This window comes from Stegodyphus dumicola, chromosome X1 (assembly GCF_044657685.1).
Source record: "Stegodyphus dumicola isolate Sdum_Otavi_A_Nest chromosome X1, ASM4465768v1".
In the NCBI taxonomy this organism is placed as follows: Eukaryota; Metazoa; Arthropoda; class Arachnida; order Araneae; family Eresidae; genus Stegodyphus; species Stegodyphus dumicola.
In genome coordinates, this window is record NC_140780.1 from 226,535,299 (window position 1) to 226,551,929 (window position 16,631).

At 34.1% G+C, this 16,631-nt stretch overlaps 1 protein-coding gene across 4 annotated transcripts in view; it reads left to right on the forward strand.

Annotated features, from left to right (window-relative positions):
* Positions 1–512: 512 nt before the first annotated feature.
* Positions 513–16,631, forward strand: part of LOC118189173 (uncharacterized) — a 298,250-nt gene continuing 282,131 nt past the window's right edge. For 2 of the 4 annotated variants that reach the window (XM_085808704.1, XM_085808699.1), the window contains exon 1: positions 513–787. Coding sequence is in view for 2 of the 4 variants with exons in the window: in XM_085808699.1 (XP_085664825.1) it covers positions 707–787 (81 nt within the window). In the remaining 2 variants the exon portion in view is untranslated. The remainder of the gene's footprint in view (positions 788–16,631) is intronic. The other 2 variants (XM_085808700.1, XM_085808701.1) reach the window with 2 other exon arrangements.

The window sequence follows — 16,631 nt, forward strand, 5'->3', positions numbered from 1 at the left end:
TTAAGCGGGTAAAAATGCTGCTCACTGGAAATTTCGCCCTGGGATATGCTGGCTGAATAATTCATACGTAAAAGAATTAGTAAAGAAATGGGTCCAAGACTTATATTTATGTTTTTTGCAGTGATACTTTTGGGATGATATGAAAAATAAAATTTATTTCTTTCGACCTTTTTCATACCTTTGTTCCTAACTAGTCCATTTTATTATAAATTTCGGAAGACCAAGCTTAAAAACAAAACTTTCGCACATACTATTTTTCCCTTACTAGGATCCCCCTCCCCATCATCTACGAATATTTTTGAGAAAATGCTGTAGGAAACTTATTTGTTTTCAACCTTTCTTCGCAAATTGTGCTTATTATTCCCTCTTATGTCGCGAAAACAACTTTTCCTCCCAACCCAAACCAACTCCTGTAATCTCGGTCTAAGGGCACGTACCAATGGGTCGCTGTCATCGGGCGACTGCGGCGCCATCTACTGCCCGGAAATACGCCTTCAACGGGCGGTTCGTTCTCGAGAGGTGCCTCTAATCGATGCCGGGAGAGCAAGCTGACTTGGCGGTTTGCCAGGCGACTGCGGTGCACCTCTGCTCGCGGACTCTGACTGTCCCTGCAGCAGACAAAGAACAGAACTTCCGTCAACAGATGGACGGGCAGCGCGTTCCTCTGGGATCCAGATCGATGCTGGTCAAGATGATGTGAAGAGTCATGATCCCTTACGCTTCGTGCATGTGCTTCCGTGCGGAGCGGAACTCTAGGAGACGGTCATGGAAACTCGTCTCTGCTCAGGTGAGTCCCGTCTCATATTTATTATAAAGTTTGCAACATTGTATCGTGAGTGAAGGAATTTATGTGTACTTTAGTAGACGTGAATTCTAAATGAATTTATGACACACTAAAATCGAAATTCTCTCAGTTGGTGAAAAGTTGAATACCCTGTTTACTTTCTTCAAACATTTGTATGTTTTGATTCACAAAAGAAACGCAAACCTCCTCTTTGAAGTTGTCCCATATGATACTATTTAGAATTCAGTAGTTCTAACCTGTCATTCAACCAATTGGATCAATAAATCCTTTTTTTGTAGCTGAAAGTTCCTATACATTTAAAAGGCAATAATTGGAACTTGTACCCAAATAATTTTTCGTCGGAACCTCATACAGAGAAAAACTGTCACATTTACAGCATTTTCCTGGGAAGTTCGGTGTCTGTTTTAAAAAAAGCTTTTTAATGAACTGGATTTTTTATACACTAATATTGCATAAAATTGAGCGAAACAGTAACCTTATATTGGCATTTATTTTAAGTATAACTAAATGGATTTCGAGAGCGATCAGACATAGTTCCTTCTTCTTCAGGAGTAAAAGAAAAGTTCTAAAGAAGAGTCTGATCGCTCTCGAAATAGATAGTGTTTTATTTAAAAAACCTAGGCCAAAATACGGTTGATGTTTTGTCTAATTTTAAGTTTTACTTTGACTTGTTTGTCTTCCCATTTGACTTATACTGCAGTTATTACTAGAATGGTAGTTGTCTTCCATCAGACACGTGAGGACTTGTTCATTGGTTTTTCAGCTTTAAACATGGTTTAGGTTCGAGGCATATAAGTCACTCAAAGTCAAAGTTTATGACTAGTTATCTCAAAATTCGTGTAGATACTTAATAAAAAGAACCTTTGTAAAAAATGCAAGCAATTATCATATCTTTTTGAAAATGCTCCATAAAGGCATCTCTTCGTCTATGGAGATACTTTAGTACCATAATTTAATACATCCAAATCTTGTGGCTTTTTCCGTATATCCTGAGATCCGCACACCGTCAGATTTCAACGATGTAATTTTATGAGTTTATTACTTAAATATTCAATATACTAAAATTGAACTTTCAATGTAAAGGCAAGCGATGGAAATAGGATATAATAATGGATGTTCTGTTATAGATCAGTTTTCGCCCCACTAATTTTATTCTGCGAGTATGGTAAGTATAGTTTTCCAGTCAGTGCATTTCGTAACTTTGATTTGTAATTTCAAGCTAGACTTCTTTTATTTGAAGTTTAATCCCCCCCCACCAGTCACACATTTTTAAGCAATCTGGACCACACTTTTGTAGCTTGCTATGTACTTTTTTTTTTTTTTTTTTTAGTTCCTTAGATGCTTTTAAGTTTACTTGTGTTTACTCTAATGTTGATGCGCTGCGAAGCGTTTCCATGTCGCATGGTTCTTGATTGGAGGTCAGTAAGACTACAGCTGATAAGTAACCACGCTTTACAGTGCACGCGTGCCGCTGACATTTCCAGGAATATGGCGCCTAGGAAACTCTTATCAAAACAGAGATTATCTTTATCAGATATGGTTTGATGCCCTGCTACATGGTCTTTTTCCCGAGAGTAACGAATTACGCGTAGAACAAGAAAAATCTATGTAATTCATCTTGGTATTAAAGTTATTAAAGTTATTTTTATAAGGTCGAGCACTGCGGCATCTATAATAGTAGGTAATACAGTAAAATACAATGTAAAAAGGACTCGAAATCTATAAATCTAAGTGGGACTGTTTGATCTATATATCTAAGGGGAACCGATTTATAACAACGTTACAAACGGGGATGAGTATGCCATTAACACATGAGTCACTGTATTCGGATGCGGAATGAATTGTGATCTTACCCATTCCGTCGTTGTTGGGTCGGTGGATGACCCTATAAAATAAGCTAAACGTATACATCGTAGTGCAAAGGCCACCCTAAAGCACTTCTCTTAGATATATAGAGCTCGAGTAATTTCACATTAGGTATTGTTGTTATATTGACCTGAAAGGTCAGAAAGAATACTTTTCGCTTGGTGTCACTGCAAGATTTTGTAACATACGAGGTATGAAGTCTTTTGCGAATGAGCTAATTCAAGAGAAGGAAAAAAAATTACCACATATTAAAATGAAATTATTGGCTGTCATTTGTACGGTCACACGATTGTTGTACTTACATAAGCGAAAATATATTTACACTCAAATAGCACAAAAAGATAATTTAAATGGCCTCTCTTTCGTGAATACTAAGCAAATGGGTTATAGGACATTACTGGTCCATTATATTTCGTTAAAAGCGTGTTTTCTTGCTGTATTTCTATCTCGCTAAAAGCGCATTTTAGCTAAATTATTTTGTTAATCTTTGTAAATTTGGTATAGATTTTATGCTGGTTGTTAAGAAGTATAAAGTACTTTTAATGGTGAACGATCGTTATTAAATTATTTTTTTAAAAAAAGGTAAGGTTGAAGTTAATGTCTGGGACTGGGTGTCAGACGTAGCTACCAAAATAATTGATGTTTTTTAAGTTATGATGAAATTGGTCATTTTAATTTTTTCTGCGATAAGGCGTATCGAGAGCTGATTTTTCGTTCGAGTTATAACTTCGTGGATTATTTTGCTTTTGAGTGTCATTGGCTTTTTGCTGGGACCGGTTCTGCTTAGTGCTGTTCTAACGAACAAAAGCGCTTATTTTATATGCATTAATCACAAATGCGAGAACTGAAAATGAATCATCTCATTTCATATTTAATTAAAGACGAGACAAAGGGTTTACCTTGAAAAGAAATCTTCTGAGCTTTTTAAATTTTTTACTTGAATGTTTTTTATATTAGTTTACATGCATATTTTGCTACTACTGGTGCTCAGTATTTTGAAGGAATATATATAATGAAACACTGGCACAAAATTTGTGACGAAATCTAAAGAAATAGAAGCATATTTTACACTTGATTTAACCCTCTACCCATCGATGCCCTCATTTGGCAAAATTTATTAAACATTTTAAAATTATTTTCAGATTTTACATTGCAGCTCTTTTATTTCAGTTTCTATTTAATTATAATTTATTTCAGTTTATTTTGTATTGTAAATAAACCCTTTTTTAGTACCTCTGATTTTTTTTTCCAAAGTCTTGACTTAAAAACAACAGAATATAACTAAATTAAAGATACAAAGTAACTACTAGAAAATATTCTAGAGATTAAATTTATTAATATATTAAATTTACGAATGTGCAGTAGAAATCGATTCATACATTAAAGGAAAGATTTATCTGTATAATGTTTGTATAAGCAAAAGTAGGGTGTCGGGAAAAGGGGAAAAAATTCCCTACTTTAATGGTTGTGTTTCATTTCTAACTATGGAAATAGGGAAAGATACGCACTGTTATTGTAATAGTGCGTATCCTTACATATATTATTCCCTTACATACATCCCTTATTATACTTTCCCTTACATATATTATTTATATATATTTATATTAGTGCAGTTTTAATTCTAACTGGATTCGGAGAGTTAGCAGTTAAATGAGGACTTAAATGAACACTTGGGGGGGGGATATCCTAGTACATTTTGGTATTTAGTATTTGTATGAAATTTTTTAAAAAAATTTATCATGTTTTTATTATAGTTCCCTTTATGTGCCCTATATGTCACATCTTACAATCATTCAGGGGAATAATTTTTTCCTGCTGGAACATTTGTGACACTACTAGATTGCTTAATTAATTACGGCAGAATACTTGACAGCTGTCTGTTATAGATGAATGCACCTATGCGAGGTCTGCTGAACTGGTTTGGTTTATTGAGATTACGGCAAAGCACGCACTAGAGCTATCTGCCTAAAGGGAGGGATGCCTTCGTGGAGGACTTTGTAAGGGAAACTGGCTCGTATACACGTTACACATGGGGAAAACCACGAAAACGCACATGCAGCCAGCCCGTTCGCGGGATGCTGAACTGGAAAACGGCATTTGAAGTAAAAAACCTATGCAGTTATTGTTCATTTCGTCACAGAGAATCGAGTCCACAGCGAAGTTACAAGAGTTCCGAAGCTTTAGCCATTTTGTTAAGTTTTTTTTTTTAATTATTATTCTGTTTTTCAGTGTAATTAAAGTGGATGTCTGAAAATACATGTCAAGTAAAAAAATAGATGCGAACAAAGCAGCGTGACTAATACGTGATTTCATCTGTTTCATAGCTACTTTAAAAATGAAGGAACTGCATTTTTTTTTTTTTTTTTAATTCTCCCGCTTACTTAATTATGTTTATAAATAAGTTCTGTAGCAAAAGAAAATTCAACCAAACACATTTGATTAGCAATTTTTTTTTTTTTTTAAATTTCTTAAAGATGCGTAGAGATCAGAAAGACTTTTAAAAACATCATTAGGTGATTCAGTCACTATGTAAAAATTTGAAATAAAACAAAATGTTCTAGATTTATAATACATACACACACAGATATAGAGCATGCTATGCAAGTGAAGGGACACAGATTGAAAAGTATTAATAGATCTGCTAAATGCCGTTCCACGGTATCGAAAACTGACGTTTCATAATTCATGTTTCATGCTTTTCCCCATATGTGACATGTATACAAGCCATTCCCTTCAAACGTCTTCCACAAAGGCATTCCTCCCCTCAGGCAGTATAGCCTTAGTGTGCTTTGTCATAATCAACTAAACCAAACCAAACATTCATTGCATATAAACGCAGAATCATAGAATAAAATACCTAATTCATCACTGGAATATTACGGTGACGGAAATGAAAGTAAAACGATACATACTTTTAGTCATATGGAATTGTTTTATGCACAATAAGAAATATCTCGGCAATATTAAAGAACCAAATGAAATAATATTTTAATTAATTTTTAATGACAATCATTTCTTTCTCAGAAATGTGTCAGTTGTATAATGGAAGCGCATTCTGAAATTTAATCTGTGGTATATTTTTTTAGTATTTATTCAAAATTTACAAATACACCTGTAATATATTTTCAAAATCTTTAATACTTATCCTTTGACGCAGTATAAATCAATCCACGTAGTGTAATTTAATAAATGGCCCACCAGGCGGCCGAGAGGTGAAGTCGCTGAACACTGGTAGTTTCTTCTGGGCTCGAATCCAGGCGAAAGGGCTGGCTGCATGGTCATTTTCGTGGTTTTTCCTATGTGTAAAGTGTACACGAGCCAGTGTTCCTTAGAAAGTTCTGCACGAAGGCGTCCCTCCTCTTAGGCAGATAGCCTTCAAGTGCTTTTGCCATAATCATTCAAAACAAAACAAACTTAATTGAATAAAAAATTATAGATTTCTAGATTGAAAATATTTTTCTTTGGTGCAGATTGACTATTGGATTCATTTTCACAGTTAAGGCTGATGAAGTTCTTCGTAGTTTTACGAATTTCTTTCATACGGAAACACTTCCATGCATTGAAGCGTAGGCCGAAAATAATTTCTGACTCTGTGACCATTAAAATCAGTGGAAGGTGATTCTTTAATTTGAAAAAAAAAGGTAATGGAAAACGCATTTTATTTGGTATTTATGTATTCCTTTACATAAAAATGCTAAATACATGTCGAGACTGCTAAGTGGCCTCTCTTCCTCAGCTACCACCAGCACTCCAATTTTTTTTTAAGTAGTTTTTTATCAAAGTTCGATTCCCATCCGTGAAACGGCTGGCTAGATTGCTATTTTCCCCTGTGTATAACGAATATACAATCTAATATCATTTAGAAAGTCTTCGTGAAGTCCTTCTATAAGTCCTGAAATGCTTTCCCTTATATAACTGTATTCTTTTATATCATTATCAGTAGCAGTGCATTTCTTGTGTGTTATTGTTGAAGAATTGCGATTACTGCCTAGATCTTGTAAAGACTGGACTAGGGTCCCAGATTTTAGGAACTCTAAAATCATCACTCTCATAATAGTACTTATGTATTAGCGTTAGAAGTTGCTAAATTTTCAAAATGCGCAAAATTCTGGCAAACATACACATAATAGATCTTTTGTTCTATTAAGCGGGATCGCTATTTTTGTTTTTGTTCTATAACGAGTTTTAAGGGTTTTTAGGAACTAATCCTGATATTTGTCTTAACTTCAGTTTTAAATTACGCGCTTCGGGAGGGCGTGGCCTGTCATGATCGTAAGACCAACTTGTTTCGTTAGGGTCGAGCTGCGCCCACTACCGATACGCGCTTCGGGAATCTACCAGCATTGGAAGGAATTGCGGTAAATTATCGGCAGGGATGCAACATTTTTTCTGCAAAATTGTAAAAAATAATCTTTTTAAATCTCTTCTTAAAACGATCGCTATGAAATGTAGAAAGAAACGAAAACTCGCTTCTAAATAAGATTTTCATGGTTAATGCATAATTAAAATGCACAGCATGTGTGTAATGATAGGTATATATATATGTAATAAATATTTTATAATAAATTGTTATAAAAATATCTCCAGAATGTGCCATTGTGGTTGCGTTAATACGTGAGTACGCTCATAATCTCACTTTTCCTTTTTAAATACAAGTAAAATTGATTTCAGGAGGAACTTTAGTATTCCTCCTGAATGAACCTTTAGAAGGATGGCTTCACGAAGACATTCTAAAGGATATTAGTGCCACAGTGCTATGTGGAAGGAAGTCGTAAGTCACTCTCGGAATTACCTTTAGCTTTTATGTACAAAGAAACGCAAGAGTCCATAGCTTTTCATGGGTAAACATGAATATGAGGCAGTTTTTCTCCGGGAAGTCCTTCACGATTGCTAGTTCTATTTCGGACGAAACAGCAGTATTTATTAATACGTGGCTCCCCATGAAAATATTAATTACTTGTATCTTCGTAAACTTATTCACAAAGATGTGGGACTTCAATTTAATTTATTGCACACTTACGAATATTTTACTCATTGAATCTTTTTTTTCTTCCGTGTAAAAAAGATAGACTTCAAATTATGCATAATTCTTCTATCCACACCGCTGTTTTCCTTAATTTGAGGAATTTTATTAAGGAAAGAACTTCCATATTTACAGAAGTAAAGCGTGTAGCCATCCGTTTTGAACAGTCTGTGTACAAGTTATGCACCTGATGAGATACATATGTCTAGACAAAATAGTAAAAAACCTAGAACCAAATCCACAAGACATGAAATCTAAAACCTAGGGGAAGGATTCAGTTGAATCTCATCCACCTACTCTTGATAATCAGATTTTTATTGTATTCCTTTTCCTTCTTTATGTATTTTTATATATTTCTGTTATTTTAGGGATTTCTTCTGGTTTGGAAACACTTAGCTGATGATTTTTTTTCATTTAATTTTTGTTGGGATATTTTGGGATTTTGGGATTCTGATTTCTTACTATTTTGTCTATAACTGCTTAATTTTTTCACAGCATACTGCGCAGAAATAATACTGAAAGGTTTTTGTGTTAAAAAATTGTGTAATAGTGTTATATATTTCATAAACACACACAAAATAATTATAAAGAAAAATATAAAATCATTTCAAGAATTTTTACGCATTATGCCGCTGAAAATCGATCTGTAAATACATAAAGAAAGAACTTTAGAAACAATTTTTCACAAAGACTAAAAACTGAAATTCAAATAAATAAATTTCAAAATACTTATAAATGTAGAATTAGAATTCTGAAATATTAAAATAAACCAATACAAGAAAAACCAAAAATTAAAAATGTAAAAAAGAACAAGAAAGAAGAGGAATAAGATCAACTCCGACATAACATCTTCAGGAGAAGGATATGTCAAATCGGAATGGTTCATTAGCAAATTTTGGATATAGAAAAGCAAGGATTTTCTTATGGAAGAGGAATTATAATCAATTTCAGCGTATCCTCTTCCTCAAGACGCTATGTGGAGTTGATTGGATTCCTCTTTTTTCTTGTTCTTTTTTATACATTATTTATTTTTAGTTTTTCTTGTATTGGTTTATTTTTTCTTTTAACATTTTCAGAATTCTAATTCTGCATAAGTTTTTTTGAAATTTATTTATTTGAATTTAAATTTTTGGTCTTTGTGAAAAAGTGGTTCTAAAATTATTTCTATCTATATATTTATATATGTATGTATATATATAGTATTATAAAAAAATATTTAAAATCATAATTATTCAAAGTATTTTCGCGCAGTATGCTATTAAAAATGAATCGGTATATACAAAAAGTAAGAAATTTAGAACCTATGTTACATAAATACCCTGAAAAAGTGAAATTCAATACCAATAAATTTCAAAATATCCTATAAATATGCAAAATAAGAATTAAAGAAATGTGTAATTAAACCCTAAAAATTATAAAAACCAGAAAATATATACCAAAACCGAAAACATAAATAAAGAAGAGGAATTCAGTTTTATGTAAAATAAGCTCTAAATTTCTTACTTTTTGTCTCGCTCTTTCTTTTTCTCTCTCCACTATGTAAGAGAGAGAGTTCTAGATATTTTTTATTCGATGCATTTCCTCAGATGTATATTATCTTAGTTTCCATAGTAAGACTTAGACATTTTTTGCGTCAAAATGGGTTGCCTTTTGGAAACGAAAACCTGTCCAGAATAAAAAATGTGAATAAACTGGACAAATTATTCCAAATGTATTTCTCTGTTAAACGTGAACTCGATCTATGAACGATAGTTAAAAAAATATCGGCAAATTATTAGAAAAACGCATTACTAGAAATCGCTTACACGTAAAATAAGGCTTCCAGAAAAAGATCTTTACCCCACACTCAATGGCATGCATAATTTAATATCACTATTTAAAGCATCCGAGAGCTCGCATAATAGATCTTTCATGTGGTCCGCTTTTTATCTTTTTACCATTTTATTAAACCCGCCCTCTAATGGTGCATCCCACTTTTCTCAATTTTGAAAATGTATTTTCACTTGCCTTTCCTAGGCAAGCGTACGTCTAAATCGATTTTCTGATTCATTCAATTACAATAGTCCCAAAGTATCTCAAAAGATCGATACATTCCTGTGGATACTGTCAATGAACGACTTTGGGATCGAGAAATTCTGGTCCTATTGGGATAGGTCTTTAAAACGCCAAGAACAAAAAACTGGGTAAAGAGGGTGGAACAGCTCTGGAGAAATGCCAGAAGTGTGTTAAAATGCGCTTTATTAAGTTGGCTGATTTATTACTCACCCTATTAAATAGAGCACTATTTTAACGTCGACTAATCTTCGTTCGGAGTAACTTTGTTTTGGACCTTGTGACCTTTAGCGTTTATCTAGGTGTTAACGAAAATTTTATTGATCCTGTCCAATATAAGGCATTTCTATTGCATGCTTTTTTTATCTACACTGCTCGTGGACAGGACCGGATTTAGATTTGATGAGATCCTAAGCTATTTGAGATAAGGGGCCCTTTATGAGGGATATGAGTCAATTTTTTTTATATGGGATATGCTACAATTTTTCGTGTGGGGGGGCAAGAAAGTGGGGGCCCTAAGCTTGTTCCGCTTATACGTAAATTCGGCACTGCTCGTGGAATATCTCCTGTATCAGGAAATGACGTACAATTATTTTGTACGATTGTTATCATACACCTGCCGCATTTGAGAAAACTGAATACGTAAACAAATGCTTTCAGTGGTCTATAAAAGGCCATAATTAATATTTATCCTTTCTGATTTTCCGATTTTTTATTTTTTCCAGGGAAAACAGCATAATATTTCAGAGTTAAGTTTAAATAAAAATTTTAACTTTGGTGTATGTGATAAAATGCTTTCATACTGTGTTATTCAAATCAGGGATTTTTTTCTTTATTCTGTTTGTAGTAAAATACCGCAATCAGGTAGTTGATTTCTGCCAAAATTTTTTTATATAAATGTTAATTTGTTACTCTATTTCAAATCATTAATCTATAGAGCATAAATGCGGCATTCGGAGTCGGCATTCGGCCCTCTGGGGGCGAGGACATTTTAAAGAGGGTCGACGATGAAAGGTCGGTAGCCAATTGGCTACTGACCTTTAATGGCCGGTGCATATTTATGCACCGGCAGATGATCGATATACTGAAGATTCCACTGATTACAAATAAAATTCATAATTGTTTATCGATATACAAGTATATGATGTAATAGGGAAGAAACCGTATAAAATAAATATAAGGGGAAAATTGCACCGGAGTTATTTAATATATTTTTAAATCACTAATATTTTTTAAACAAATATAATTTTTTATGCAGTAAATCGAACATAAAAAAAATAAACGCAGAAACACACACAAAAAAACCACAACGAAAACAACAAACAAACAAACAAGCAAAAAAAAAAAAAAAAAAAAACTATGAAGGGCACAAAAATAATGAAGCTAAAGAAAATCTTACGTCAATTCTTTCAGAGATGCCGAACATCAAAATCATCCAAGAGAAATATCACAAAATAAAAGTTATTACCAAACTAACATTATTGACTTTTCTCTCTTCTGAGGCCGAGCAGTGAAAACAGCTAAATACTGGTAGTTCGTCGAGTGTTCGAACCCACTCTGGTTGCATGGTTGGTTATCGTGGTTTTCCTATTGTGTAACGTGAATAAGAGCCCTTAGAATGTACTTCCTAAAGGCATCCTTCATTTAGCCAATATGCTTTGCAATATTCAAATAACTTAATCTCACCTAACCTTGTAGTGGAACCTAGTGGAAGCATTCTTTAGTCAAGCCAGTCGTGTACTACCGAAAATAAGCAACAGTTTGAATATTTTGAACGAGGCGATTGAAAACTATGTTTATGCCAAATATTAAAAAAATTGTATCAATATATCAAGCGCAGTAATGACATTAATTAAAATCGAAATTTATGCAATTTAAATCCGTGATTTTGTTTCTGGAAATTTGTTTATAATTGGAAAATTTAAATAATAATAATAATAATAAACCACAAAACATAAATCTAATAAAACATTTATTTTTCGAAACTTTTGTTCGTATGTAATTGTTATTTACTTGCAGTTATTTGCATAATGATTTTGTTCTATGATGTGTATTATAACGAAAAACATAAGGCGGGCGATGAAGAAAATCATTTCTTTAGAAGGAGGAAGAATATATAGGAAGAAATGCATGAGTGGTTTAAGTTTTCATTCCCTTCCCCAACTAATTTCTGAGAATAGTAACAGTGCAGTTATCGAATTTTTGCTGTGGATTCATTGTAGCTATTCTACTGGCATTTGTGCATAGATCAGAAATGGTAATTATATACTAACACTTTAAACTAATTGCTGAACTCTGAAGCAATACCAGTTGCCGAGCCGTTAAGACCGCTGAATGCTGGGAGTTTGAACTAGTTTCGATTCTAGATGAACGGGTTCACTACAAGGTTGTTTTCCTCCATGAGAAACATGAATAGTTTTATTTAGAAAATCCTCCACGGAAGCATCTCTCCCGGCAGATAACCCTCGTGTCCTTTACCGTATTCAAATAATCTAACCTGATCTACAGAATTCTAAAGAATTAGAAATTATGATCCTCAGATTTTTTAACTCTTCGTTCCTCAAACCTCACATTTTAAAATTTTTAATTTTTAATCACTTATATATCTACTAGAATTTAACTATTTTAATTTTTAATCACTTATTATAAATACCTATTAGAATTTTTAATTACTTATTATAAATATCTACTAGAACCTACAGAATTTGACATCTGTGGTAGTTTTCTTCGGGACGTATTGTTAGGTTCGCTGCTTGGTATTTTCCTTTGCTTATGTGTTGGTAAATATAGGCCAGTTTTCCTCGGGAAAATCCTTTACGAAAGCCTCCCGCCTCTAAAGGAAATAGCCCTTGTGGGCTTTACTATGCTTGAATAATCTAATAAAAACGTTATCCTTTTAAATAAAATTTAAATCAGCTTCGATTTAATTTTTAAAGTGGAACCTACTTTTTATTTGGTGCTACTTTATATTTAGGTGTATCTTCCTCTGTTTGCTTCCGAATTCGCAAAATATTGATGGAAATTTTCTGTTTTTGCTTCCGTTTTCGCCAAATATGAATGGAATATTTGTGTTTGCTTCCGTTTTCGAAAAATATGGATGGAATATTTTTGTTAACTTCTGACTTCGCAAAATATTTATGGAATGTTTTTAAGAATATTACAAAAAATTTTGGGTCATACGAAAACATTCTATATTGCATTATCTATTTATTCAATTTTTTCATGTTATAATGTTTTATTTGTGATGCTTCGATTAAGTTCATTAAATCAAAACATCTAAAAAAATTAGTATGTTAAAAAAACGAATAGAATCATTCTCTATACAAACAAAAGAGCAAAATCATTATATTCTTTTCCCCTTTAAGTGCAGCCCACCAGCGGCCGAGCGGTATGTCGCTGAACACTGGTAGTTCGGTCCGAGGTTCGAATCCCGCGAACGGGCTGGCTGCATGGGTGTTTTCGTGGTTTTCCCCATGTGTAACGTGTATACGAGCCAGTTTTCCTTAAAAAGTCCTCCACAGGCAGATAGCCCTAGTGTGCTTTGCCGTAATTAAATACACCACCCTTTAAGTGCAAGATATCTTTGAAAAAATAATGAATACTTTAATAACATTTTAGTCTATAGTTAAAGCATTAAAGCATAGATTTATATGTAGTTAGCTTTTATATGGAAATAATAATTTTGATTGTGAGTATTTGAATATTTTGATTTGTAGTGCGTTTCCTTTATAGAACAGCATGTCTCAAACACTTATATGTACCAGCACATTGCCTGTTGGGTAGCGTTCAGTTAAATGTATTGTTCTTTTATAAAAGTGGTCTTGTTTTCAAATGAAGAATAGTCAATTAAATGTTTTTTAAATTAATGTTCTCTTTCCTTCTCTGCTGTTTCTTTCGAAACAACTAACCTAACAAAGATTTTTTATTTTCAATGTTTAGAAAACTTTTACCAGAGTTGAAACTAATAATGAACCTATTGTTTTCTTGCTAGAAGTTTAGAAGTTTAGGTGTATAATTTCTTTGTGCAGAAAATAGCTTAGCGCGTATTGCTCCATAACGGGAAAAGTCTGAATTCTTTAAATATTTTGCGGTCATAAATTTTGTTTTGCGATCAGGTTTTACATAATTTCGCAAATATTAAATTCAGGCTTTGTAAACGAAAGGCTTATCAAAAATCTTAGAAAACGGAACCAAGACGTTTAAAATATTTTCATTTGGTGTTTTAAATATTTAAAATATATTTTTGTGTCGAGGCTGACGGCGTTGCTACTGCTTATAATGCAATAACACCAGGAAATATTTATCAGATTTTTAGCTAATTTTGACTAGCAGACTAACTGAGAATATTCATATAAAAAATATTTTAGCAGTTAATTTTTCGATACATATCGAGTTTAGAAGTGCTGGCGCTGTTATTGTACCTTACCCCTAAATCAGTGCACCGTAGGTTTCGCGTAATTTTTGATGATGAAAGAAATGTAGTAATTTGTTTGTTTAATCAATTCATAGCAAACTCGATAGCAGTCATGTTATACACGAGTAAAACCTTGGAGACGTCCATGTGCCCAGCCCGTTAGCCTGGATTCGAACCGAGACGAGCTACTAGTGTTCAGCTAACTTAAACATTCGGACATGGTAGGCCAATGAAATACTATTCGGTAGTTCATTTAAAAGTTTACAAAGAAACATGGGCGTAGCTTAACAAATGTAATTGTGCCTTAATAACTTTACATACAATACTTTTATTTCGCTTAGATTTTTTTTTTTTTTTTTTTTTTTTTTTTGTGTGTAACTGGGCATTACTTCATTCATGTAACTGAATTCGTAGACTAAACGAGATGATGAAACCCCCGAAGTCCACACTCCAAATCAGACCCGAAGTCCACACTCCAAATCAGAAGAAAACTGCACTGAAAACTACATCAAGAGGCAAATCACCTCTGACATGGGCATTAAGAAAAAATATAGAAAGAAGAAATGTGGTTTCCCGGTTGAGAGTAAAACAACTGCTAAGAAGCATGCTTCGGATAACCAAACAGAAAAAATGACTGAAGCAATCTTTCCAGAAAAGGATCTGCTGCTCGCTAGCGCTGCAAGACGGCAGCGATGCAGGCAAGCAAATCTGCGGGACAAAATCCTCAACCTGTCGATGCTAAGGAGCAAGAATGGAGTACTCCCAAGAATCTCGTAAAATCCTCGGAAAAGCTATCAGCTCCTAACTTTGAAAATGAAAATCAGTACTCATCTCTTTCTTTCGGGGAAGACGAAAATACTGAAGCAAATTCTAATTAAGAGCAAGCCGAAAGCTCGGAAAGAGACTCACCCATCATCATAATGAACATGAACGTTGACTGGATAGTGCTACGAAAGATAATCAATGAACGTATAGGAGATGAACTAGAAGTGAGAGTGACGGAAAAAACAATAATTTTTATCTGAATACATTTGAAAATTCAAAATTGTCACCCAACTTCTTCAAGGGCAGAGAAACATCTTTTATTTTTGACACCTTCATGTTGAATTCAAAGAGAAACATCAGAGTTGTCTTTAAGAATATAAGCCCAAATATTCCAGAGGAAGAAATAAAGGACCCATTACTGAACTGTAAATTTCCTGTGTTGGTAGTAAAACAGTTAACTAGAAAAAAGTAGCAAAAGTTAGTTAAACTGCATATCTATTATGTGGAATTTCTGTCTACATAAAGAAACATGAAATATCTACGGTTTAGAACTACTTTTTAGTTTCCGTATCACAGTGGCCAAATTCTGATCTAGAAAACAACCCACGCATTGTTATCGGTGTTTGAGATGCGGATTTTAATCCACCTCGCTGTGTGAAATGCTCGAAAGGACACCTCGTTTATGAGTGTAAAGTAGAAGAAAATTAAAAACTAAGATTCATGTTTTGCTCAAAAGAATACGTAAGTTCATATAGGGAATGCGAACAATACGAAAACCAAACACACAGATTTCAAAGATCAGAAAGAAAATAAATACATCTAAAATAAGCAGAAAATCCCGTCAGCAACAGATTTCCCTTCCCTGCAAACATCGCAGACACTGAATCCCGAAGTAAGATACAATTCTACTAAAGAAGCACCTAAGAAAAACTATAGCGAGTTATTCCGGTAATTTGATGAAGCACCTAAGAAAAAATATAGCGTCTTCTCCAAAAATCAAATAAAGCAACTGAAGAAAAGACGGGAATATTCTCAGCAATTAAGCAACTCCTTCACCTTATTACTAAATTTAAGATGAAAAGGAATCCACGTTTGGAACTTTACTTCTTTGAAAACATGCTAGATTAAAACGTACTTAAACGCATCACTCGAACAGCTTCTGATGCCTTTATAGCACCTCTACCCGAAGAAAGCAGAGCTCACTTTCTGCGCTAGGGCCATTTTTATGGATCATCTCACATCGCGGGCTCTGTTGTTGTTCTAATGCTCACTTGTCTGACCTGTAGTCAGCCCAAGCCCACAAAATTCCTCGTGGCAAGGAGCGCAAGTGTACGCCTGTCGTTGGCAACAGCCTTTAGAACCTTACAGATGATAGTGCGATTTAGCTCACTTCCGCCCCCAATTTTGATGGAGAGCACTTCGAGAGGACGGGTCTGAGAGTCTCCCACCACTCTTTCCCTACCACCAACTACTCGAGAAGAATTTCCGCTCTCCGCATATTAGAGTGCCCCCATGCCGCACGGACACTATACATTTACAAACATCCATGGTTTCTCCTTGATTCGAACTCGGGCCCTTCGGCACGACAGTCAGCAACACTGACCACTATACCGGTTGGGCGGCATCGCGGGCTCTATCCCTGATGGCATAGTTCACAAGTGCACATCAGCGTAGCCACTGAGGAAGGGGTTTCGAAAATGGACCAA